The following is a 27,854-nucleotide window of genomic DNA, read 5'->3' on the forward strand; positions in this document are numbered from 1 at the left end:
TTCTTAATTTTCAGTTCAGAAATACTAATCTAGATTTCAAATGTTACTGGTAGGGCTCTGTTTGCTTTCTTGTTTTAGACGCCACGTTACATCCTTAAGTGTTATATGTAATATACAAGAGAGACATAGTATGGCATTATGCAATATTTTGTAGTTCAAAAGCAGTCTTACAAAAGGTTATCAGCACCATTAAATATTCATTAAATATTACCTGAATATGGCAAAATTGATAATAGCTATAGATTGATACAGGAAATACTCACAACTTTTTCACTATGCAAAGAAAAGATCTTGTCAACCTAAACTCAGTATGCAGCTGGTAAAAGCATTTCTCCTTAGTAGTTCTATGCAGAAGTATTCATGCTATACATAAAATCCTTGAAACTAACCTTTAATGCAGCACAGTCTCTTGTATCATATTCATCTTCCAAGTAATCCAGTGGCATAACAACACTAGTTACCTAGAGGATAGGCAGGATCAAAGAACCATTACTTTATGATTATTTTTGCTATGGTAATCCTCTAAGATAACCATTCAAACCTGGGATCCCATTGTGCTTTTTGCTATTAAAAGATGTGTTAACAGTTGCTGGATCAGTTTTGAATCTGTATACCTGTTATTATGAGTGGTTAGACAGGGAAAGAAGTCACAATTTCAGGCAAATAAATCAATTACAGCGAGTAAGATATTTTTGGAGAAGTCTGACATATCAAGGATTTGAACTGATAAATGTGCCTCTTTCTTGTGGCATGATGACATCTTGTTCTCTCCATCAGCTCTTAGGTGTTTACTACTATAGTTCTGTTAAAATATTTCAGTGCAACAGAAATCAAGTTAATCTTATTAAATATATGCCTTTAACTGGAAATCTGCCTGGATGGAAGCTCTTAAGTACACAGTCTTGTGAATTATTCATCTGCTGAAGGATCTGATGTATCTTAATTACAATGTTTATCAATTTACTTTCAATCCAGTACAAGCTGAAACAAATCAGGACATGACATTTCCTGGTTAAAAGTCAACTTACAGGTTTATCATCACTCCATTGCCAGGTTCCCAAAGAATCTGGACTCCTCTTATTCATTCCAATCCATATCCACCTGTCATTGCTGTAAAAGTATACATAAATAATACATAAGTAAATCTATTAAGACAAAATCTGAAGCCAAGCACATGATTTGGCTCATTTATAGAAAGGCTGACCTATGACATGGCATTACTTAGGATCAAGCAGCAAAACCAAAGGTTTACTACTGCAAGTCGTAGCAGTTCAAACAGAAAGTAGGTGTAAGGGCTAGGACCTCTTCTACACTTTTCTTTTAGAAAATCTGTAGGTTGTCTTTCTCTGATCACAGAGAAAACTAAGCCAAGTAACTCCTTCATTCAACTGCATCACGACTTCATCAGTTATTAATTGATATAAAGGTCTCTCTTCTATAGTTTTTTTTTCCCAGAACAACACACGCACAGTGTTTATTTGGCTTGCTTTTCTTTCTCATGTCCACCTCAGGTCACCTCTCCACTATTAGCTCAAAGATACTCTTCCTCAAACCATATGAAATCTTTTCCTCTTACAGAATAACTGGTTTCATAATTTCCCTTGTCAGCCACATAAGCAAAACAACCATAGGCACATATTTCAATTATGCACCTTAACAAAAAAGGCAGAGACATAAATGAGCACAATATATTGCTGCCTCCAACACTTGCATGAAAGAATTGCAGTAGAAATTGTACTCCACTTTACAGCATTACATCTAGAACTCTAACAGACTTCTTCATTTTTCAAAAGCAGGGGATACTTAAATTGAAAGTTTAAGCTGTGCTCCAAGATATAAAGTTGCCTCCTCCCAAAAGGGTTTACAATGTAAACACTTAAACCTACAGTAACAGCCTTTATTGTACTTACTGTTGCTTATAAAGATACTGTAATAAAGTGATACATGTTCTAGTCAAACTGCAAGGTTACTTTTGTACTATAACCTCTACTTCTCAAAGTATCATTTTTGTGCTAGGTACTAAAGTTTAGGATAGTTCACTCCAATCTGCTACCCTGCCTAAGAAAGGAAATAGGCACTTTTCTGAATGGTGGTATTGGTTGGAAGCAGCAGAGGGGAGAAAGACCATAAGTTTGCTACGAAATCACAGACTACATGAAGCCCATCTGCAACAGAGTTGTGGAAAAGGGACTCTCATCAAATTGGTCTGACAGCAATAGTATTGATGTCATAGCACAGGGCTCTTGTAAAACTGCATCAGAACTACTATTCTATACATTTGTATTGGGCCAAGCACAAAGAAGGAATATGGGGTATTTCAAGAAGGAAGAGTTTAAGTTATTAAAAAGAAATAAAGATTTTCTTGTCTAGATTTGACAAAGAAAGACAGGGAAAGGATGTGGTTGTTCTTTATGCTACATTAAGAGACTAAACCTCAAGATGAGGAGCTATTTGAGCAAAAACACCATTCTATCTGAAGGAACCACAACTTGGATATAAAATTGGGCTCAAAATTAGGAAAAGATGTTGGACCAGCAGAGGTCAGAGTTGGGAAAAAGCTCTCAAAAAAGTAGTGCTGACAAAGTTATTTTAAGACAGAACTTTGAAAGTTTATGAAAATAACTTTATTATATGGAACGATGGAATCAGACCCAGGTTTATCTGCACAAGCAATGTTATGAAATCATGGGTCAATCTTCAGAAACTCTTAGCTAAGACTCATCACTACCTTTCCACACATATCCTCCTAAAGATGCTAAATTGAGCCTGAAATGGCTGACAGTTCAGCACCAACACACAACAGCTTAGCCCAAAGTATGTGGGCTAAGCACGTGAAATCCGAGAAGGGTGACAGCATTTCATGTGACAGGCTTCCCATCAGGAACAAAAGCATCATCTACCAGCCATTTTTTTTTTCCAACTCCATTATTAATTTTCTGACATTGGTGTAATGGTGTGATCACACCAGTGTGATCTTATCATACTGAATAGTCTTTAGTCTTTTAATGATATCACTAAGGAGCCTTTAAAGAGCCTAAATGCCCCGTATTACTCTGGAGGGAAAATTGTGAGCCAAATATTCACTGCTATTGAGCAGCTAAGTGGCTTCTGGCAATTTGCCTTTAGTATTTTATGTTTCTGTGATTGTTCTTTCTAATTATGAATCAGACATTGCTTAACTCTCCTCTCCTAATCATCACCTACAGGCTTAATGTTGTTTAAGCAACTGGTCATAACAGAGGAATATCTACTAAAAAGAAAATCTGAGACACTCGTTTCAAAACAAATCTGCAGTAATTACTTGAGGAACTAGAGCAATTTCTCAAAGTCTTTCAACTTGCATTTGGCTTTCATGTCATAAATAAATATTAAAAAAAAAAAAAACATAAAGCATGCCAAGTCAAGAATTTCTCCACTTTATCTCCTAGTTTATAATTACTGGCCTGCAAAGTCACAAAGCTTTCTATCTGACTGGGTACTTACAGATTAATGTGCCTTTTTTGCTTCTTTGGGAACTGTTCAGACATGAGTAATTCACTAACTGCTACACTATCCTTGACAGCACCTTTAAGCTTAAGTAAAGCTGTTCGATAGCCCTCTGAAACTCTACTACCATCTCATCACAGAAAACAATTCCACCAACTATTTCAGACAAATATAAATTGAGACTCTCTATTGCAACTAACCTTACAGCAAGGAATTTGCTTGTACTTCAGGTATCTGTCTCCTCAATACTCATCCTATGGACTGTATTTATCAGTGCAAGAGTATTCTTTGAGGTACACTCCTGGAACCCACCCTTAAATCCAGATTATCCTGAGTTTTAACCTAAAAAAAACAGGTGCAATTCATGCTTTACAACAGACTCCATGCTGATTCACAGTGAAAGACCCTAAATCTCCAGCAATCCCTGCAGAACACTGGTAGTTTCTCTCACACAGAACTAACACCTCATAAAAGATAACGCTGTGCAGGAGTGGATAAATACAGTTTAGATTAATGTGAAAGGAATACAAACCAGTAATTTTTCTACTGTTGCATTCTAACAGTTGAAATGGTTAAAGGATATTTTCTGTTCCTTATGTCAGCCCCAACAAAAGATTAAGAGGCTAAGTGATGTTACTGTAGCTAGTTCTTGACAAGAGGTAAACACATCTGGGCTGACTCCTTATTTAATGGTGCAACTTAAGGCACTGTTAAATCTTAGTGACTGATGGCCTAAAAGTGAAGTTCATTTGACCCTCTGCTCTTCCCTTTAACAGGTTGCTGCCACTAGCTAAATCCCCAGCCCACCAATCACTAACTCTTTACTGTAAGAAAAGACAACCTGTATTAATATGACCTGCACAACTTGCAACTCAGCTTTACTACTGTCTTGGCCAGCACGTTGAGAATAAGATCAAGGTTTTTTTCTTGCAAACTCAAGGGATAGTAAGGCTTTCCAGATTCTGAACAACTACAACAGCAGAGCCGTGTATATAAAAGGCAAATGATTTCTTTCCAGTAAGGTGTCCTCATCGAAATGTCATTTCTAACCAATTCAAGCTGTTACTTTCCCTTTGTTGAGCGTTGCTGCCAGCTATAAGCTGCAGAACGCTCACAAAAAACAATCCTAAGAAAATGGAAATGAACTGGATCAATTCTGTTGGTATCATGTCCCTTAAAGCAAAAAGAAGTGATCTCCCATTTCTTGCTGACAGGGAAATGTTGCCAGACAAATTTTGTTTGCTTTTCCAATGGCAATTGCCTGACTTGGCTGGAGAAGGGCAATTCTAGCCCTTATTTGCCTCCAAGGTGGAATCTGAGTAAAGAACAGAATGGACTAGGCAAGCTGCCCTCCTGGTGAATCAAACTGACTTTACTAACATTTAAAAACAAACAGTCCTCAATGAGTCACCAGATAACTGTGCAAGGGGAGACAAAAACGAAACCAAAGAAGTCAAGGTGTGGCTCCTTCCCCAGGCTGAAATGACTGCACTGAATGGTTTAGGGTCAGAGTTTGCACTGAATAAATTCAGAGAACACAGATAAACTGCATGCTCACACACTCCAGCAGCTGATCACATATAACATTATTTTAGGATGATTTCTCCCAGTTACCTAAATTATTTGGTTTTGGTGAAATAATTCACTTGGTTTCTTCTCTCCTTCAAATGAGCTTTTTTTCAGGTAAGATACCCTTACTCTTAATCTCCAAAATACTTACTTATAATAACCACCTCTGAGTAATTTATAACTAACTTAAATACTTCATTATGTTATCTAAACAAAGACTTCAGGCAATACTAAACATGTAGCATTTCCACTCAGGAAGCTCTGCAACGCTGAGAAAGGAGTTAACTCAGATGAAAATACTGTGGTTTGGGATATATTTGACACATGCAGTTACTGTAACCCCGACAGAAAAGTAAATTTTTACTGAGCTGAATATACCACCCTTTACTTAAATTCTCTTAGAATAATGCTGAAGTACTGGGACTTTCCTTATTTCAGGAAACTTGAACTTAGCCTGAAGATGGGAACTGCTATAGCAGCAAGCTAACTGACTAGAAAGAGAATTGTCCACATTTGAACTCCTAACATAAAAAAAAAGTCCACTAATTATAATTAATACCTCAGATGGATCTCAATCTGTAAAGTAGTTACAAGTACTTGTAGGAAAGTAAAATGAGTTACTTCCCTATTCATGCTTCATAGTAGATTGGGTACACTAAAAAAATTCCAATTGCAAAACAATATAATGATATCTCCACCTAAAAATAATTGGTGCCCTATTTTTTACTCCAGGGACTTCAATCACTTTAGCAAAGGAATCACGGGTAGCTTTCATACAAGCTAAATCATCTATATATAGAGCACACAAGTTTGGTTTTGTCTCTTATTAACATAAACATTGAGTAATTTTCATGACTTGTGCACTTCTAAAAAAAGTTCACTGAGTTTTCAAGAAGGCATCTCTTCAGTCATCAAGTTTTAACATTTAATCACAGTGTTGTGCATTGGCAGCTTCTGAAATAATCCTGATTTAGTTTGTTGATGAAAAAATGTAGACCATGTAACTGTCAGCATTTGAGTTTAAGCTGGCAAAAGTTCTGAAAAAACAAGCTGTCAATCAGGAAAAACATATTACACAGATCTGACATCACACCAATGCCTAATAAAGCTTTGCAGTGACAGTTCTTTTGATTAAAAATAGAGCCTTAGACTCATAAATTATGTAGCATTTCATTTGTTGATACCAGAAAACTCAACACACCCATCTAACGCCCATATAGTGTTATTGCAGTTATGCCAAATGGGATGTGTGCCAACCAGATTGCTGGACACTACATTATTCACATTTTCAAAAGACAGCACCCAGTTTAGTCAGGAAGCATTTCATGCATAAAGATGAGACCTATCTGAAACACTGAAATAATAACCCTTCACTGAAGAGTGTATCAGTAGTGAACAGGAACAATTATCATCTAGTTGTGTCAAAATTCAACATAAAGAAGGAAATGCTTACTGTAACAACAGAGACTCAAATTCATGTAGTGGAAGATACCCAGAGCAAATCACAAATCTCCTTCCTGTGCTCCCTCTAGCAATATGAAATGTTTGCCCAAGTTGTACTCCCTTGACATTTTCCAGGAAGGCAGTGACATGACCAGCAGTTCAAATGCCACATCCAGCCATTTTTACTTTGGGAAACACAGTGTGTGGCGACTATCTCATACTTGCCATTTGGGGTCAGCAGCAGCATTTACAATGTACTGCAGAATGCCTCTGAAATCAAAATTTTAGCACATGGGTAGTTTGTTACCTGATTATTTTTCTCAGGATAGAATGAAGTGCCTTGATTTCCTCCGAGTGACTAAAACTGGGCAGATGACCTCCAAGTGCTTCACAGAACCTTTCTGCCTCTTCCCAGGTCCTGGTTCGCAGCACTCTTTCACTGTGGAATAACTTCACGGCAGGTAAACATCAGAGTACGAAGTGACACAACTGACAGAATTTTTAAAGTACTCCTGTACTGCTCAAATGCAGCCACCTTTGGTAGGAATCAATGACTCGTGCTTTCATAAGGAGAGAGTTTGACTCCTTAGTTATTTTACTCTTTTCAGTTTGTTTGACAACAGCCAGACTCTGAAGTTTAGCTGACAAAATTTGTTTCAAATGCAACATATTCCATATGGCAGCCTTTCTCTGTTTTTCTTTACCAGAAAGATTTTACAAAACAACATCCAACACATTCCAAGACTACAAGCCCAATTATAGGTTTTAAAGTATGTAGTTCCTTCCAATTTATGCTGAACTGCAAAGGCCAGTGTTTGCTGTAAGCAGACCCACTTGGTGCAGCAGGCAAAGAAAGTTCTTTGGCATGCCCTTGGCTACCTGTAGGCATCAGAGTTGCATGTTTAGCTCATACATCTCAGCTAACATGTCAACCTGATCCCCTTGACTTCAGTCCAAGTCAATTCCCATCAGCTGGATCTCTTTGCACAGATATGCAGCGCTTGGTCAATAGGAGGTTTGGAGAAGCTGCCAGGACCAGCTGTCACATCCCCTCAGCTATGGGACAGCTACGCTGCACATCAGCCAGACCCAACCCTTTGGGATCCTTGCCCAAAGCCTTATTATTCAAGCCAGGTTTCCTCACTTTGCTACTTGAGCTGTTTACAAGACACAGATTGTTGCAGACATTGAGTCCAGAAATAATGATTAAACAATCCAATAAACAGCCTCAGTTTTAACTTGATTTGATTGTTAATAGGAAGGGAAAAAAAATTCATTTCTACATATAAACTTGTTTAAGCCATTACAGCTAACAGCATGGATGTTTACTTCTGCTATTTAAAAAAAATCAGTAAAATACAACTGAGGATGCACTTTTTTGTTAAAGTTTCATATCCATATTCAAATCGGAGAAAATCCACATCTGCTATCTACACTCTCAACGAGTACAGAAAGAAAAATGGCAAGGGGGGATGATGCAAAGTGCCTTCCTTCCCTCTACAGGTGTCTCTGCACATGGTGGCAGACGCTAGTGGGCAGGCTCGAGTACAGCCACACCACCAGGCTCCCGAGTGCAGTAAGGAGCAAAGGCCATAGCTGAGCTGGCCACATAAAGGGCAGGGAGAGGCACACTGCAGCTTCCAGGAACTGGCAGAGGGTGATGCATCCAGGGGCAGCCAACCCGAATCGACATGAATTCCTCTTCCCAGTGTAAAACATCTTTGAAATACCCTTCAGAGCAGCTGTGAGCCACAAAAATCGATAATCACATACTTGCTGCAAGATGGTTAATAGACAATTAACATCTAATTGGAATAACATTTTACCTTGTAGCAGGCAAGGCCAGATCCATTGTGCCACCCAGGGGGACAGGGATCAGTTGGCTTTGGGAGCACTTCTGGCTCCTTGGGCAGCCCGATATATTTTTTGCAGATGGAAAACGCTTTAGTGGTTTTACAGTCCTTAGTTTCCCACTTTCCAAGAGACTTTCCACTGGGCATGGCCACACATCCTCCCGAAAACTCTAAGATTTAAGCCACCAAAAGACATATTTAAAACTACTGGCTGGTTTTCCAAAAAAAAAAAAAAAAATCCATAGATTTCTGAATGACTAATTCATTTCATCCTTGGAGTTCGGTAACATGGTATTCTGATGCTTGTTCAATGTAAAAATAACAGCACTTTTCCACACTTTAAAAACTGATAAATTTACCTGGTTGCAAAGAATTCCAGTTAGTGTATGTCACAGCTTCAGGTTTTTCCCCATCCACTGTACCCCAGGAATATATTCCTGATTGGCTCATATCCTGCAAACCGGTCCAGAAATATTTTTCTTCAACTTTGGTGTGTTTTCTAATTAGACTGTTTATAAATTCTTGCTCAAATCTGGAAATTTACAGAGTAATTTCAGTCAATATGTGAAGTACTGAGACGACCTGGAAAAACCAAGTTAGTTCACGTGGTTGTCCAATGCAATCAGCATTGGGTCAGCAGGCTGGAAATTCACATACTTCCAAAGTTTACCCTTGTCACATCATGGAAAACATAGTTTGCTAGTTGTCTGCAAAAGCAATTCTATCTCTATTTTTTTCCTTTGCAAGCCACTAATTAGCATACAGAGGTTTTAATATCTGACAATATTCCCAGGATTTCACTGTAGAACATGCACATGAAGTAGAAAGACATGCTTCACCTGTTCATCACCGTCAGATTGCACTGTGCTCCAAATGAAGCTTCAGTTTTTGAAATCTTGTAACAGTAGTTTCCATGTCTCTCCCATCCCTGGTTAGAGAATGAAAAACATGTTTATGCATAACAACCTAATTTAGGCATTATCTACAAGAGAAATGAAGTCATTGCTAACATTGGTTGGTGCCCACAAGCTGGCACAGCACATAGAAGAAAGAAACGCAGTGCATCGCATAGAAGGTTTGGTATCATCAACTCTCAGATTCACAGTTCTAAGCAATAATGCACCACTGTTTTAGCTTGACTATGCAGAGTCTTCTGACTGCTATGTGCATTTAGAGAGAGAAAGACAAGCGTGACAGCCTAGTCCTATTCAAAACAATAGGAGTTTTCATGCTGTTTCACCAACAGCAGGATACAAACAGAGGAAAAAAGAGAGGGCATTGCTAGTGTTCCTTCTGAAAGAAAAAAAATTACACTCAAAATGTGTGAACTTATAAAATTTCTCTATTATTAAAATCTTTTCCCTCTGTTTACACTGAAATTTCAAGGAACTGGTGTCTGAGCAGCACACAAAGCTGCAGCTTCACGTGTTGGCAGCCTCTCAAGAGACAGAGCAGAAATACCCCAAGGTTGTACAGAAAGAAAGATAAGGGGTAAACACACTTCCTATTGCAGGCAATAGGCCACATAAAACCGAACCAAATAATTCTGAAGTAGCTAATAATACCATCTAAAGACAGCTTGAAAAACTTCTTTTCAAGTCTTATTTATACTGTAACACGTTCTACTGTAAAAAAACAAACAAAAAACCAGTCCCCCAAAACCCCCACATTTGAGTCAGAGAACAAAAATGAGTCAAGTGAAATGTAACAGAAACCTAATCTCAATTATCAATCTCTGCATATCTTCATGTTGCAAAGTGCTTATCCCAAGTTTTCAAACATACTTAAAGCAAAAAACACAGAACAGGTGGCTTTAGTAGATTATGTCATTGCCAACAGAATTCTTTTTTTTTTTCTTCAAACAAATAGTAAAACACAACCTTTCTGAGGTTCAAGCCCATAATTCAGTCATCAATGAACAGACTGGTAATACCTCCAGAGTCTGCTTAGGAGAATCTGAAATCTGACTCACGCTATATAAATGTCCTCTTTCTAAGATGTCCCTTAGATTTTATTGTACAGACAAGGAAGAAACAGGAAGTTGAGGAAATAAGTGACTTATTCAGGTTTCTAAACCCAGTGAAAGCAAAACAAATACAGACATCCTAGTACCTCTTCCAGTGAGCAACTTTTATCTGATTTTGTTTCATTCAAAATCTCTCCTTTTTTCTTGCATACGTATTTCAGTTTTTCCTCACAGGATTTGACTCTCCATTGTCCCAACTGTGAGAAAGGGAAAAAAAAAAAGAAGTCTTAAAAATTCTAAAGTCTTCCAATTTGCTTGCTGCAAGGGCTGAGCTTTCACAAGGGAGAAAGCCAAAATGCCTCTAGTGAAAACACCAAGGGCAGGATGCCCTGTATTATATGCATAGGTCCATGTTTGGGAAGAGAAGGAGAAACCTGACAAATGTGGACGTGGGAAGATTCTGCATCACATCTGAAAAGGGAAGAAAAGGACAGTGTAGTGGCAGCTCTCTCAGATCAGGGAGGGAATGGGTGCAGGGGGCTGCTGATGTGGGGATGGGCACATGAGCTCCACTGCCAGTCTGATAGCACAGCCAGCAGATGCTTGCCCCAGTTTTCCACAGAATCTAGGAGAAGGGATACAGCTAACTTCCATCTCCACTCACCTTTGTGACCTTTGCCCCCCACACACATCCCTTTTTTCTTCTGTACTGTATCTATTTCTATTGTATCCCATGCAGTGTCCATCTTGTCTTCTACTCTTATCCAAGTATCTCACCACCTGTCCTCAGATAGGGTCGCCCACATTGGTCCTGGACACAACTGAATCCACCTTTTCCTTTCACTGGTTTAGCCCACCTCCTTCCTAGCTCTCTGGACACACACAAGAATACAGTAACCCAAAATGCACAGTGACAAGGACAACTGGCCGGCCACTGACAGACTCAGAGCTGTGAGTGATCTCTTCTATCCTTTACAGTACACAGCTACCAAGTGTCAGCTAAATATCGGAAGGAATTTGCTTGTAGAAAATTATTTTAACTGATTTTGTTTCTGGAATAATCTTTATCTGCTTTATCCCCGTCCTTGACATTCACACACACCAATGTTTGCCTCTACTACCATGAAAAAAACCTGAAAAACCCAACACTGTATTCCTACCTTGCTTGAATATGACACACAGTTAGGAGTGCTGTTAAAAGGAACTTTTGGTTCATTCTGATCCCAATATGTAAAAGCTACATCTGAGTTATCTGACCATTTGAACAAGGTTGGTATATCTTCATTCCGGAGACCCATCCACATTTCTTCATTAGCATCTGCAATTTAAAATTAGGACAACATTGTAGTTTCAAAATAATATTCAAACTAATGGTGAAATAAGCAAAAACAGTTTTTGTCACTATACTACACAGCTTAAATGCCACTTTTTTCTTACAGAGAGAAAGGAGATTGAGGCAAGTACAATCTATTTTTATCTTGCTTCCTAACTTCTATACATGAATATGAGTAAGTTTCACAGAGAAGGTAACAAGCAGAAAGAACACAAACCAGAAACAATGAACACACAAGCCAAAAAAGCTCACCCAAATTTAGTTTCTAGAGCACAGACAAAAACACAAGACCAAAGGATGCAGATAACATTTATTAGTTCACTGACCCAGTAGTCAAAATATTGGCTCAACTATCTATGTTTTTGAATGACAAAGTTAAACACAAGTTATTAGGCAACTAAAAGTAGGTTAGTCAAATTAAAAAATAAAACAGATCAAACCAAACTAAGAACTAACAGAGGGCCTGCATCTGAACAGCAACACTCCGCATTACTCTGGGTACAAGGTCAGCATTAACACCTTTGTTTAAAAGCCCGCAGCTATGACAATCATATGCCGGAACATGGAAAGTGGTTTGTAAGTACTTGGTGCTTGACCTTCACAAGAATCCCAACTCACCATGATGAAGCCTTGTAAGAACCAGTTCGACATCTGCTAATGAGTGTATGCTGATGAGGTTGCTCTTATTTGCTTTGCACATCTCCTCTGCCTTACTCCAAGACGACTGGGTATTTATCAGCATGTAGCAAAAACCATTGTGAGGAAGCCAGTCTGGATCACAGCGAGTATCCAAGTGCCTCCAAAACTCTAACAGTGAAGACAAATAAAATTAGAGGCTTTTGTTTCATGTTGTCTAGTGCAACAGGCTCACACATTCTTTGTGTTTTAAATCCAGAAGCACCTTAAAAACAGCCACAACGCAGTGATCAGAATGTGTTCATATCTCTTCCGGGCTAATGTTTTAAGAAAGGATCACAGTTTAGCCAAGCAAATGGACTTGACTGACCAGCATTAGGGGGATCTGCAATATTTTGGGGCCATGAAATAGGCAGGAGAATAAGGAAATTAGTAGGAGAAAAATGCTGGAATGCATTATATTAAGCTGGTCTTAGTGTAAGCAAAAGGTTCAGGAGTAATTGTAAGCAAGACTTCAAAAGCAATTAAAGGCAAATTCAGTTATTTCGTTGCAGGACAGCAGCTTCAAAACAAGTTGCAGCAGGAGTTTGCGCTTCTATAAGGCATTATTATCTGGATGCAGTACCACGCATCAGACTGAGCTGCAATAGCTTGCAATGAAACAAAAGCTTGGCTTGAACTGTAGTTTTCAGAAGAAAAAAAAAAAAGACAGACATTCAAGAATCCATACTGGTTTTAATGCATGCTGAAAAAGTATACAAATAGCCCTTCAACACACACTTTAAAATACTCCAATCACAAAAAAAATCTGGCTTTTTAGTTAGTAAACAGTGTACAAACACTGATGACAACTCCATATATCCCACTGAGAAGCCAGACAACAGATAAGGATGGTTCACTGATAGATAATTTTCAAGGGAACATTTAAAAATTTGAACCAGTTCAGTCAAATTTAAACCGATTACTTTTTTTTCCTCTCCTGAGGCAGCTGAAGAGAATGTGCCTTAGGCAGAGATAGTCCATGACACTTTCCACCTCCACGACACTGCTTCATCTCTCTTATCCCCTAGTTGTCCTCCTCATTCAAGGGCAATCACTTCCCAGTAAAAGTTTTTCTGGGAGAGCTCCACAAGCATGAGCCCTGGAAAGTGGCTAAGGCTAAAGCATAGGAAGGCGGCCATAGATATGAGAAGGGTTGGATGACCTGGTATAAGTAAATAGCAAAACCATGGGAGCAGTTATACGTCACAGCTAGACACTGTAAAAACTCAAGGACTCTACGTGTGTGTGTAGGGACAAGAGAATCTTGTAAGACCTGTTATGGATCCAGGAAAGATTACACACTGGAAAGCTACCAACTCTTGCACTCTGATTTCCAGTGCTGGGCCTGTTTTCAAAAGGATAGTAAGGTCATTTAACTACTTTTATTTGAATTCAAATGCATTTGATCCAAGTCCCATTTTATGTCAATACAAGCCAAGAGTGAGAGAAAGGGACTCAAAGCAGCGACTGAAAGGTTTGAGGTGCAATTGCCCATTTCAGGCTTTCAGTAGCATTCTAACAAAGGCACAAACCGTGAAAGGAAATGTGACAAAAGCAAGACTGTGCTGGGAAATGCTTTATGTGCGAATAAGAAAGCTGCAAAAAATGGCAGTTGTTTATGACGCAACATGTTGACATTGAAGATACAGTTTGTTTCCGTTATGCTAAAAAACCCAAAGCTGTTGTGAAAGTGCTTTGGCAGAGGTGCCTAAAAAGGCTTGGGGAGGGAAGAAAAAAGAAAGAAAAAGGATTCCATAAGTGAATATTACACTCCATATGAATATGAACATTAAAAAACCCAAGAAGGCAAGCTGTCCTACCTGGGAGGCTTTTAACTTCATTGAGTGACTTCTCGCAAACATATGGAAGTGGAGTCCCACAGTGGTAACTCTGCCACTGACCTGAGGCAGCATCCATCACCACACAGCTAGTCCCATCTAGAGGGGACAAAGTCTGCATATCTACAGATATGAACAAGTAAAACCAGAAGAGCACAAACAATAAGGTAGGAACTGCTTTTTTTTTTTCCTATTGCTTTTCAATTCAAGAATTACATAATTTGCAGAGTGCAGCACCTTGTCCTACCTGTCCTACCATAGGTCTCATAGGAATATTTTTGTAAGAGAAAGCTTCAGAATCAAGGAATCTAGCCTTCTTTTCCAATGTTTAATCATAGAATCAAGAGGAATGTTCTATTTACAATACAACAAACTCTTGGCTGAGCACTTTCCCAGACTAGAAATATCTCAGGGGAGAACCTTTTTTGCAGTCCTCAGTTTCCTTTGGCAGCCCATTTTCAATCCCAGTCCAAGCCCAGCTCTAAGTGCCAAACATAACCCTTACCTTAACAGAAACCTGAGACAAGGCCACAAATTAAAACTATCACAGAGGAGAATTCTTTCTTTTTTTTTTTTTTGCAGTCCCCAGCTTCCCTTGGAGCCCTTTTCCAGGGGCACTTTTTGGCTTTTTCTTTGCAAATGCAAGCTGTGTCCCACACAGAGCACCACAACTCCCCCTGCACTAGGTTTGATCAGTCTCAGAGGTACAGCCAGTAGTACAAACAGCAACAACGTTTCCAAAAGAAAAAAAAACAAATCACATTTGGACAAATCTCACAGAAATTTCTCCCTAAAGCTTTTGAAGAAGTAACAGAAACCACTTCCTATCTTTTCACATTGAAAGACTGAATTTCATTTTAGAAAGGTCAAATTCAGCTTGAATGACAGAATAATATTAGCTTCAGCACTTCTGATGCTTATTCCAGCAGGGTTCATGTATAGGATACACATCCATGGTGTATTTGGGAGAATATTATAAACACATGCTGAAAACTCCAAACAAACAAGACTCTCACCAATTCTACTAGGAAGTTAAGAGTAATTTTAAAAGGCTTTTCAAAGGTTTTAGACTTCTTTCATCTTCACCTGACAACAAATTTAAGCAACCTCAAAGTTTAAAAACGCAAATTATGCCTGTAAGTAATGTCAGTCCTTACAACTGCATCAGTAACTAATATTAGAGGGACATCAATGCCATTCTGTCACTGAGAAGAGAAACTTAACAGCTAGGGAAGCCGGAGATTCTTTTCTAAAGCAGACCTCAAAAGGTACTATTTAAGTTTTACCTTTTTAGATATTAACCTAATCATCGACATATAGAACAAGTGCAGGAAGATTCACCGACTAGGAGCAAAAGAAGGGGAAAGACAATGACTGTTTTGATGAGGTCCAATGGGGGGGGGGGGGAAAGAAATCCCAACAACAACAAAAAAACCCAAAGCAAAATCTTAGTTACTGTTGTTAATGTTTTTTACAACACCTGAAACATCATTACCTGGATGCCAGTTAAGAAAATTCAAAGGTTTGTGATCTGACCACTGCCAACCTCCAGAAACGTCCAGCTGATTTAAGCCAATCCAAAATATCTGAGCAATGCCATCCTTAGCTGGAGATAAATATATCAAGAAAACAATTAGTATAAAATGCTCATCCTTAGTGGGTCTCTTTTAAACTAAAAACATTATTTGAAAGGGCATGCATTTGAGGAAAGGAATTCATGCATGTAAGTCTTCCCTCCCAATGCCTTCAGACAGCTGTCCTTTGGTTTTACATTCCCAAAGGTGCACTGATAATTCCTCCAAGGCTAAACCTTAACATCAGCGAGGACAATTTCATAATCACGAGTGGATCACATACAGCTAAAACTCCAGCTGCCGCTCTGGCCCGTATTTGAGATTTGAGGGACATTCCTAGTTATAAATATGAACAACAGCTAACTGTTACAATGAAATTACACAGATCAACTTTAAAACCCCAAAATTCTAAAGTGCTGTCTATTTTTACTATACAAATGAAAGTACTGGGCTCTTCAGCTTGTAGGAGACTGAGGGGTGACCTCATTAATGTTTATAAATATGTAAAGGGTGAGTGTCAAGAGGATGGAACCAGGCTTTTCCTCAATGATGGCAAATGATAGGACAAGGGGCAATGGGTATAAACTGGAACACAAGAGATTCCAAAGAAATACAAGGAAGAACTTCTTCACTGTTCAGGTGAGGGAGCACTGGCACAGGCTGCCCAGATGAGTTGTTCAATTTCCTTCTCTGGAGACATTCAAAACCCACCTGGACGAGTTCCTGTGTGACCTACTCTAGGTGGTCCTGCTCTGGCAGGGACATTGGACTAGATGATCTTTCAAGGTCCCTTCCAGCCCTTGAAATTCTGTGATTTTAGGTACAATCAAGTTCTAACCAAGAATTTTAAGACAGAAACTAAAATGCTGACTTCACTTTGTATTGTGAACATTTTCTGATATCCAGATGTGAATAATTACACCTACCTTGTATGTAACTTAATTCGGATGCACTTTGGATGCTAATTAAGTCTCCTCCTTGCATTTGACATGAAATATAAGCTTCCTTCCAAGAAAGAGCAGACTGTGTATTAAACTGGTAGCAACTTTCAGAACCTGGATCATGTTCCCAGATATCATGACAACCATCCTCTGTTTAAAAGAAAGTACTTGTAACTACAGCTACACTGAAACATTATGAAAGTTTCAAAAGAAAAATCATAATACTGAAGGTACATTGATTTTTACACTGGTAATCACGTGTACTGCAGAGTAAGTACATGATGACTGTCCTGTCAACACTGCAACAGAGACCTGCTTTTACCCAATTTAACAGCAACATGCTACACTGAGGTGGAGCCATACATAGGTGAAGTGACAGAAGGCTTTCAGGACACTTATTTAGATACCCAACGTGCCTCGTTGTAAGCAGATTCCCCATTTTCCATCATGAGCATAATCTTCAGATGTGGCACACCATTTCCCACCCATGTGTGTTTCATCCTGAATGCAGTCATGATGCCACGTCTTATTATACAGAAAGGGGAACTCACAGGGTTTTCCATAAGAGTTTCCATCTTTGGTGTAAACCTCTGCAAGGGAAAAAAAAAAAAGAAAAAAGAAGAAGTAGATACAAGTCTGGGGGAAAGAAAGGACAGCAAATGAATGTCACTGCTTGTGCAGACATAGTTAAAGGAATGCAAATAGCACTTGTGGTCTTGTTGTATCACTGTGCCTTGTTGTTACAGATAGCATAAAGCAACACCAGAGCTGAAGGAAATAAGACGAAAAATATTTTTCCTGTACTTTTTCTTCTGACTAGGGCATAACACAGCAGAAATTTGTTTCCCTCTTCATGGCAAGTTAGGGATAAGATAACATAGCTCTGTTGAAACTCAGGTGGTTTGCACAGAGTATTACAGAACAAGGCTCTGGGGATCAACATATGCAGGAAAGGGAAAACACTTCAAACTGGAGCCTACTAGGCTTTTCAGATTGGCCACTTGGAACAATTTGAATACCAAAAAAAAATCTGCTCTTAAATATGGTAGAGCACGTTTTCACCTATTTCTTCCAGTTAACAGGAGATTTCAGATGAGACTGACTTCCATGGGAAGTGGACAGACTACTAGAGCACAGCAACAGCATGGCTCCTAACAGTCCAACAAGCTGTGAGCTAGCAGCATGCAGTGAATTTGATTGTACAGCCGACCATCAAAGAAAATATCTTCAAACCCTCCTAACACCAAAATTCCCATCACTGTGAAGAGGATAGTGTCAGTTCTGATAGAAGGTAGTTGATGTTTCATAATTAAATAGGCTCTCACTAAGACATGGGAGAGGGATTTAAACATGCTAAGAAGGCCACTCTGTAACATAACTTCTGCAGTTATGCATATTTCTTTTTTATTAAAAATAACTCAAGTTTCATACTGGAATACCCATACCTCTCTATAACAAAACATTCTATTTACCAATCACTCTTTTCATGTGATTAATCTTAAGAATTTCTTGGCACAGACATACAGCAAAAAGCCCTTAACAAAGAAAAATCCCCAAAACTCCTCTGCAAACTTACCACGGTAAGGATACCGACATATATCATCAGAGGAACTGTTGATTCTCCACTGGTCTGTTGCATTTATGCTTGCAGTTACAAAGGTAGACTTGATAGTCACTTTGTACTGAGATGCACCAAGGATGGACGCATCAGCACATTGCCACCACAGCCTTAGATCAGAGTTACAATCGACCATTTTCAGGCGAGATGGTAATTTGGTGAATATATCAAGTCCCAGGCACTGCTTGGACCCCAAATGAAAGAGGCGATTCTGGGACACCCATTTCCATAAAGCATCGCTTGTCTCCTGGCACTCATCTATCACTATCCGCGAGTTTTTCACTTGCATGCACTTGTTCAGCGTGTCATGGCGAATGGTAAAAGCATCGTTGCCTGTGTAAGAACAAACAAATGTCCACATATAGGTATGATTCAGTATCACTTTCAGTTTTAAAAGTTTAATTACATGCTACCAGAAAAGTACAGCAACTGTAGTTTGTACATTATACTTTCATATAAGCCACGTTAAGTTCATTTTCCCGAGGGGAGATAAAACGAGGCTGTTTTCTAATCACAATCATATCAATGAGAATTCTTCCTTTAAATTTGAACATATACTGATTGGATCAACCCCTGGTTGATTTGAAAGCTTACTAGGTAAAGAATCTTGTTTTCGTGCCCACATGCAAATGCACTTACACACAGCAGGTACTATAAAATATAATCAATAATAACCTTCACTTCATAAGCACATTACCTTTTAAAAACATCGTATCAGATATGACACAGCACAATAGGCCCATACGTGAACCAGTTTGTGGGTGAAACTGCAGTTTTGCCAAGATAACTGGCACTGCTTTAGTGGGAGTTTTAGCATTCCTATCCCATGCAAAGGTTAGCAGTACTGACACACGAACACTAGTTTCATTTGCAGTTGTGACAAAGAAAATTAGAAGTTGATCAAGCTTAATATACAATTTTAAAAAATATATTTGTCACCTTACTGATACAAGCTGACACCTCTGCCAGTACAAAAGCACCTCTATGACACGTGGCAGCAGGTATAAGCTAACCAAGAAAGAAATGCCCCAAAACTATTTCTACGCCACAATAAAGATGGCCTCACAGTATAAAGTCTTTCACTAACCAGGCTGAAATGGACCTTGGCTGTCCCAGACCCACAAGGCTATTACTCTGCTGTTTAAATAAGGAATCTGCTGAGTAGCATTTTGTATTTAATAGTAATGCACTGTCAATCACATTCCTACTGCGTTTTTTTAATATGACTTAATAATAGGTTTGGCTGAACAGCAAGGAAAATATTCAGTGATGTTACGCAGTGAATTTTACCACTACTTCCCAGTGTACTTGTGAATTTTCCACTGTGTAAGTGCCAAATAGTATCTAAATAGTACTGAGCTGGTCAAACTGCAAAGAAGAATCTCTAAGCCAGCCGCTCACTGCAGTGACTTTTTCTGAATAGCACACGTCAACCAACCACCTCCTTCATCCTATTAACTAAATAAGACATTTTAACAATAAAACCTGCTTTTGTAGTATATTTATTCCCTGTGCTTTTTCAAGACTACATCTGCTTTTTTTTTTTTCTTTTCATTCTCCTCTTCAGACTTTCTTCTTCTTTTCAGCTTCTTGTAACATGCCATCAGCCTCTTCTCAGATCTCCCCTTTCCTTATTCTTCTTTCAGTTCTCATATAATTCTCATTCTGACATCATGAAGAAAGCCGGTTTTTAAAGTTTCCCGAGAAAAACTGTTGATATTGTCTCACCAACTCCCTCTGTAAGCAGTTTCTGAACACCGGTGCTCAGTTAGTCCAGTCCAACACTCTAGCCGTGAAGTTTTACCCGATACCTTTAGCCACAAAACCCGAACCTTACAAAGGACAGAAAAGTATGCGAGGTGCAACTATTTAGCGAAGAGCTCAACTTGTTTCCCAGCAGCTGCCACCGAGCTAGCGGCTCTGGCTTACAATAATTAGCTCAACGTGAAACTTTCCCACCTGCTTTCTGAACGACAGGGGAAGCTTCATGCCCCTCTCTCTCTCTGCGCTTACAGCGCCGAATAAAAGCGCCGTCTGGGTGCCCTGCGGGGGACTTGCCCGACTCCAGGATGTTTCCCCTGGCGAGGTAAGAGGCCGAGGGCCCGCCTGCCGGTCCCGCGGGCAGGGGGAAGGTGGCAGGCGGAGGCGGCCGGGGCAGCAGCCGGGGCAGCGGCCGGGGCAGCGGCCGGGGCAGCGGCGCCGCAGGGGACAGGCACGCTCCGACGGGGAGGCTCGGGGCTGGCTTTTTAAAAAAAAAAGAAAAATTCCTCCCTTTTTCGCTGCTCCTTGTAAGTTTCCCACGTTGTTTCCACGCAGTTGGACTTTGCCACCCAGCGCAACGCCCGGAGATGCCGAGAACCGCCGGGGCGAAAGGCCCGTCACCGCACCGCCCTTCGCCCTCAGGCGTCTGCCGGAGCAGAAAAGGGCCGCACCGCACCCGCGCAGCGCCTGAGCCCTCGCCAGACGGGCACCCGGCTTATCCTTACCTGAGGGGTCCCGGCGAGCCGCGCAGCAGACCAACAGCCAGGCGAGGCCGCAGGCGGCCCGGCACAGCCCCGCCGCCCGCGCCATCCTCCCGCGGCGCGCAGGCTGCGCGGAGCGGGCGCTCTGCCGGGGCTCGCTGTGCCGGAGCGGCGCGCCCGCCGCCGGCTGTCCGGGACCGCCAGCGGCCGCCCGGGTTGGCCCGTCCCGCAGAGCGTCACTTGTTGCCAGGTGAAGCGCGGCGGCGGCGGGTTTGAGGCGACGAGCGGTGGGGCGGGGCCGGGGCGGCGGCCGCGGGTGCGAGGGCTCGGGGCGGCGGGGAAGGGCCGGGCCGGCGGGGAAGGGCCGGGCCGGCCCTGCCCCATCCCGGCGGGAGCCGCGTTACAGCTGGGGGCAGCGAGGCGCGGGAGGTGAAGGAGTGGGCGTGAAAATGAGGAAGATACGGTGGGAGAAATGAAAAGAAAATGAGGATAAAATGGGGGAAACTGGAGGAAAAAATGAAGAAAAAAACCCAGAGAAGCAGATCTATTGCCTGGTGGTTAAAGTAAAAACAAACAAAAATGTTTTTATAAGTTCAGTTGGGAAAGAACGGAAAAAGTGTAAGTGCTAAAAGTGAAGAGAGGGCAGAAAGTGAAGAGAATATAGACCAAAATTAGTAAATAATAATAGACGCTGAAGGAAAATGCCTAAAAATGGATCAAATGGTAAATTTCTGAACACTAACCCTGTGATCCCCATCCCCCTCTGGCTGCGGGGCCATGTGCTGTCCAGGCCTGGAGCGAGGGCCCTGACACCATCCTTAGGCTGTGGAGCACTGGGCCAACGGCTGTGGGGCCAGTGGCCACCCCCATGGGGCATGGGGCAGGGGTCGATGGCCTGCCAGGAGGTGGCCATGGGGACCCTATGTGGCTGTAGGGTCATTATGTGTCGCAGCAGGGCTTGTGTCAGGATGTGGCTGGCAGTCCGGCACGGGGTCACGGTCTTCACCACTACGGGGAGCATTGGGGACCCCCATGGCCAGGCCTTGGAGCCCTCCTCTCCCTCCCTATTACAGATCTGCCCCTCACGATTACCCCATAGGGCCTAAGTGAACCTTTGCAAAGCTGGAGAAGTGGGCCAGGCAGACTTGCCACACTTTCTAAGAGTTTTCTGGAGCCAGCAGCTAAAGTTGCAATTGTCTGATTCCTTTGTGCCAGTGAAGGTGGAGGCGGGAATGAGATTGGGTGCAGTTGAAATAACTGTTGCTGAAAAAACTATGATGCTGACTACAGGAAGTTACAGAAACCAAAAATAAAAGCACAAAGACAGGGAGAACTAGTTGGCTCAAAGGAAGAAAAGAGAAAGAAGGGAAACGGACAGAAACTATGTAAAATAAAATCATGCCTGTTTATAGCTGCATGTTGGGTGATTTGGCGCTGACCTGGAAAGGCTATATAGCTCAAACCCCAGCTGTGCAAGAAAATGCTTGCAAAGTCACAAGGAAAAAAAATTTGGCTAGGAAAATCTATTTTGATTAGACTTGTAGGAGCCGTTGTTCAGAGAAATACCAAGTTTCTGGGAAGTGCGATGTGCAGTCTGTTTTATGTGTTTCAAATGTGCCCATTATGTAGGAATCTGGACACCCGGGGAAGGCAGGAATTGAGGGTGTGCTGGGCTGGGAATTGGGCGGAAAGAAGGGAACAAAACCAACCGTGTATAAGTGAGCAGATGTTTTCTCCTGCTGGAAACAGCAGAGCAACACCTGACTGCCAAGGCAGGAGCTATTTGAAAAACTCAGAAATCAGGTTCAGGCAGAGAGGGGTCCGTAGCTGCAGCAAAATCACTGTGCTACCACAAATGGTTCATTTTAAGAAAGAGCAAAGCTCTCAAAGTCTCCACGCAGAGAGTGGGAGGCAGAAATTCCCCACTGGTGAGCCTGATACAAAAGCAAGCTATTGAAACTAAAATTAAATAAGTGGTGGGATGATGTGTCTCTCTTTAAATAAAGCATCGTAACAAAAAGCAGTAGGTGTGAACTCTGCATCCCCACAAACCTGTCTGAATGTGTGCTCATTTCAGTGTAATAAATGACTGTCCCAGGGTTGGTATGGAGATTGGTAAAGAGTTTGACTTTGAAACTAACAGCGTGCAGTGCATATTTGCTGAACATACACCAGCAACTCTGAAGTTAACAGCCCTCTATTCACCAAACATGTATCAGCAAATATCTGTGTTAATAGGGGGAGGCTCTCTTAGAGTATCTTAACATATAAATGCACTTTCAATATGGGGTCCTTTTTCATTTATCTGCTTATAAAATACTACTCTGGATAACACAGGACTAGACTCTGATCCTGACTCAACAATTAAAGAATGACCAAGGATCGGAAAGGTTGCTATTTACACTGCTGCCTCTTAGTTTCAGTTTTGTGTGCATGTGTGTGCCCTACACTTAAGCTCCATCTTACATGAGCGTACGGGGAGCTACACAATGTACAGCCCCGCTGAGCCCACCAAAATACATCCCTTTCTTCTGCCCCCAGCCAAGCAGCAGACAGATCAGAATACACAGACTCATATCTGTAAAACTGTTTGGATAAAGTGCTTTACACACAAAACAAGATGACAGAAGCTTACAAGATAGGAAGTTATTGATAAATCACATGTAAACAGTTGTTTTGCTGTTTTTTACATTAAAAAAACCTAATCTTTAAAAAAACCTAATCTTTATCTTTTATTGTGTTCTACTAAGACAAAATAAATTGTGGTACAATGTTTTGTGGTCTGTGGAAATGATCAATTATAAGCTAATATTCAACTTTAACCCTTCAGTGGGCTTGCACAGTATCTCTGTGGCTAAACAAATTTTGAGCATTCAAATGCCACGCAGTTCCTCCATAAGGCAAAGGACTGGCAGGTTACCTGGCAGCCTGTGTGTGGCAAACACGACCATGACAGCACTGATGTCAGTAGAGGACACTGATGCACAGACCAGTGCTATGGGAGTTAGAAGGACCTAGGCACTGGGAAATGTCCTTAGGTAATCTCTTATCTCAACAGTTGAACCAGAAATCCACATAACCTACCCAAAAAAAAGCCAGCTCCAGTGTCTATACAAGACTACCAGTTGCCACCAGTAACTTCCAGACTGCCAGCTCCTCACGTAAGTAGAGTCAACATGTTTCTGTTTCCTGAAAGAGTTAGTGCACATCAACATTTATATAACTGGTCTCTGTTTCTGGTATTAGTTCCACATAACACTGCTACATGTGGTCAGAGAGCAGAACTTGGAAAGTCATGTTGTTCCTCTGCCCTCCATGGTACAATGTACATTAGTTTGTGGTACATGTACATGGTATATTGGCACTCTGACCCCCCAAAAGGTGAAAAATTCCCACGTCTCATTCCAATGGAACTAGCTTTCAAAGGCAATGTCTCAAGCAATATTTGCTGAATTTGCTGATCCTGTGATATAAGCAGCCTCTCTCAAGGAAGATTCTTGTGCTCTTTGTCCTGGTTTTGACTAGGATAGAGTTCTTTTTCTTTCTTTTATGATTCATGCGAGATTTAAAAAAGGAGGATTAGAAGTATTTCCTCGATATAGATGGCTGTCAAAGGAGGAGCAATCACTCAGCACACGAAACCAAACCATCCAATCAGTATCTTTTTGGAAAGACTAGTGCAGGGGAAAAAAAAAAAAGCTAAATCAGTGTATGTTATTTGATAAGCTATGAAATTTGAATGCAGTTTTCTTCCAATTGAAAAAGTGGGCTTGTACCAAAGCTTATCCAAATTATACCATTGCCAAAGCCTGCTTCTTAAAGGATTTATCCCAGCTTTATCAATGAGGCTTCTGCGTGTAATGTGAACTGCGCAGCAGCATGACTCACAGCGTAATCAGTGAATGATTTCTGTATTGCACATCACAAACATTACCATGTCCACGGGAATAGCTACTGCAAGGCAGCACTGATAGCAGAGCAAGCTTCAAGCATGTCTACAGAGAAAACCAAAACCAGAATTTCAGATCCAGGAGGAACCCAACCATGAAGCTGACAGTAATGCACAGCAGCCTTTCCTCTTCCTTCCAAGCAGATCACTTTGCCTTTCCAGTCAAAAAAGCCTTCTGAGGTGCCAACTATAAGGACTATGAGACCTTGTATTTCTAGCAGGAGTCTTTCTTGCTCATCTACAGATAACATCTTTGCTTTTATGCCCGTATGTTTATAACAATAGCATTACCTGTAGAAAGTGTCAACACCTGTCTATCCATAAATCTCCACCCCATCTCTCTTCTGCTCACCACATGAAATAGATATTTTGCATGACCAACCTTCCTCCCTCTTTAACGATCAACACATTGTAATCCAGTTTTTCTGGCTGGGTTGAGCGCATGCTGGTGAGCACAAAGGGAATGCTGGAAAAAGATTTGCTACCTCCAGCACATCCCAGGAGTGGGAAGAGACTCTGGACGTGGTAATGTCTGCTCTTCTCTGCTCCTCCCAGCAGTGTCTTTCAAACTGGGAAAGACATCTGACCAGGAAACACCAGCTGTTTATAACTTTTTTCTACCTTGCAACATGGGTGCTTGCAATACTCAGGCCCTTACATAAAAAACCCAAACCAACTCCAAACAAACAAGCAAACAAAGAAGCCAACAAATGAAGGCATATAAGAGTTGAAGAAGCAGAGTTATTTCCTGAGGCAGAGGACTTTGATGGTGCCCACAAAGCAGCCAGCAGACAAAGATTTCAGTCCTACCTAGACTCTGCGGCTAAGTTTAGTATTAGAACGTGGCTCTGTTTTGAGCAAAGTGCCTGCTAACCATTTAAAATACCATCTCTTGATGTGTGTAAAGACACTTGCATGGGAAAGAGAACTGGATAATTGAAGCTTTTAACTTAATCATGGCTAAAACCCAAATGATTCCCTTTTGACATATACATAAGTTTGGTTTGATTGAGTTAATCCCACACATAGACATGAAAAAAAAAATCACTAAAATTCAAAGCATCCCAGCAATTGATTTGGATACAGAGATATCAGATCCAGAGAGCTCTTTAAGCAATAGTTTTGACTTGTTTTTGCATTCACTCCACCTGTATGGTCTTTTCTTCGTGGACACTAACTTTATTTGCTGCCTTGCTTTTTTACCTGGATGTTAAGGACTTGATTGTTTTTTAACATTAAAGAATATTTCACTTTCAGTAGAAAAGGAACACAACGGAAAATGTCTTTTCTCTGTTGTTGCTTCAGATTTCCTGTTTCGGTGGTAGGAGCCTAACCTTTTTGCACGTTATGAAGCTGTCATGTTGCACAATAAACTTAAGATGAAATCACACTCTCTCAGCAGAATTTCTGTGTATTTCTTACATCTCTTTAACAATCTATATATGAATATTTGGCACGAGTTCCAAGGTTTTGAGTTTTTTCATGCATTTGAAAGGTTTATTATTGTTAGGGATCCTCATATGTGAGTGTCTTAAAGTGTCATCATAATAAATAGGCTAGATGTTATTGTAGCATTTTAGAGATTGTTCTGTTTCTCCCACCGCACAGAAACAGTCTGAATAGGTAACTTCCAGAAATAGTAAAAGAAAGTAAACCCCTTATTCAAATACAAACCTCCTTTTTTTACTCAAATGTGACAGTGCTAACTCCTGGGGTGCTGCCTCCAGCTCTGTCCTGCTGTATATTCAAACTCAGATTATACAAGGCCTAACGAAACACTCGAGAAACAGGTTTGAGAAATAAGACAAAGAAAGGAGTGTGGACACATCCACTTTGCACCTTTGCCTGTTGATAGCATGGAATGTCTTTCTCTGGGTGTTGGTTTAGCTTTGACTCCTCCTGCAATCTCAGTGTGCTCCAGGAACAACAACAAAATGGTGCAAGCAGTACTTCAACATTCAGAGAACTTCTTAAAGTCATAAAGGAAGTGTTAAATGGTATACTTTTGTAGCATTGTAAGAAAGGGTCTCTGACACCTGCGCTAAAGGAAATTGTGCCTCAGTGTAGTAGCTCTACTGGCAACGTTAATATGCTCAGTGTCCAAAGCTGTTTTCTGCTGTCACTGTGCCAGTGTAGGATTATTACTCCAATTATATGATTGTGGGAGCTGACAACTTAGATCATGTTTTGTACCACATTACACTTGTTGCAAAAAACATAGTTTGGAGGAATGGTTTACAAGAACATCAGTTCAAATTTGGGAAATGTTTTTAAGCAACTAAAAAATTAATTCAGGTGGAAGAGCTTTCAAATTTAAATGAAAAGAGTTTTTTTTCTTCTTTAAATGTGAAAAGAAAAATAGTTCCCTAAAAGTGCTGGGGAAGAGCTTCTGGCTTTCAGTCTCCCATGATGTTCTCAAAATTCACCTTGTTCAAGGGAGGTTGAAAAAAGTCCCTTTCCAACATTCCCCCGTTGCCTTATGTGTGACCAGAACAGGGCAAACTTTCAACATACACCTCAGAGGACTGTATAAAGAGCAAAATTTCAGATTGATCTGGACTTGGGAGCACTTCTCAGATAAAAAGAGCTTGTGTGGAAAGAGAAGACATGTTGGGGGCTAAACTGCTGGCACTTAAAGGTTGTGATTGATTAAGCTATAAACTGAAAAGGAGAAGGTATGGAGAATGCACAGTTCAGCATGTCATCAGCAAAAGCATAGAAATCGTGCCATTTTGAGTGCAGGAGATGCCAGAGAGCAGAAATAAGGAATGGAAAGCAAATAGAGTGCCTCTCAAATAGGAGGTGAAGGAAGAAAGAAGCACTGCAAAAACACATGCTTTTATGCAAATGTTAAAGTATTAATAGACTGAGGGAAATCAAGTAAATGCCTAGTCTTATGCAAAGACAATGACATGCTAGCTATGTGCAAGACATTGTTGCAGCACCAGAACATAAAATATACAGAAATCAGTCACCTCTGCTGGTGATGGAGTAGTGAAATTTGTTAGTGAGAACTTACAACCAAATCAAATGAACAGAGCAGGGACCCAGCAGGTTACACAGAATTTGCATGGACACAAATGCCAGCTTTAAGTGTATGTTACACTATGTCTGCAATGAGTCTGCAGGCTGCCTGCCTGATCA

General features: G+C 40.7%; 1 protein-coding gene across 1 annotated transcript in view; it reads right to left on the reverse strand.

Moving 5' to 3' along the window:
• The window catches only part of LY75 (lymphocyte antigen 75), a 45,754-nt gene extending 24,884 nt beyond the window's left edge, over positions 1-20,870 (reverse strand). The window contains exons 1-15 of the mRNA XM_062004961.1: positions 20,786-20,870; positions 18,258-18,632; positions 17,098-17,271; positions 16,667-16,831; positions 15,662-15,772; positions 14,149-14,289; positions 12,269-12,457; positions 11,478-11,635; positions 10,464-10,574; positions 9,191-9,279; positions 8,711-8,883; positions 8,325-8,521; positions 6,806-6,948; positions 1,029-1,110; positions 390-461 (exon numbers count right to left, since the gene is read on the reverse strand). Of these exons, the coding sequence (XP_061860945.1) occupies positions 390-461; positions 1,029-1,110; positions 6,806-6,948; positions 8,325-8,521; positions 8,711-8,883; positions 9,191-9,279; positions 10,464-10,574; positions 11,478-11,635; positions 12,269-12,457; positions 14,149-14,289; positions 15,662-15,772; positions 16,667-16,831; positions 17,098-17,271; positions 18,258-18,632; positions 20,786-20,870 (2,265 nt within the window). The remainder of the gene's footprint in view (positions 1-389; positions 462-1,028; positions 1,111-6,805; positions 6,949-8,324; positions 8,522-8,710; positions 8,884-9,190; positions 9,280-10,463; positions 10,575-11,477; positions 11,636-12,268; positions 12,458-14,148; positions 14,290-15,661; positions 15,773-16,666; positions 16,832-17,097; positions 17,272-18,257; positions 18,633-20,785) is intronic.
• Between the last annotated feature and the right edge of the window lie 6,984 nt (positions 20,871-27,854).

Source organism: Colius striatus, chromosome 11, assembly GCF_028858725.1.
Source record: "Colius striatus isolate bColStr4 chromosome 11, bColStr4.1.hap1, whole genome shotgun sequence".
Taxonomy (NCBI): domain Eukaryota; kingdom Metazoa; phylum Chordata; class Aves; order Coliiformes; family Coliidae; genus Colius; species Colius striatus.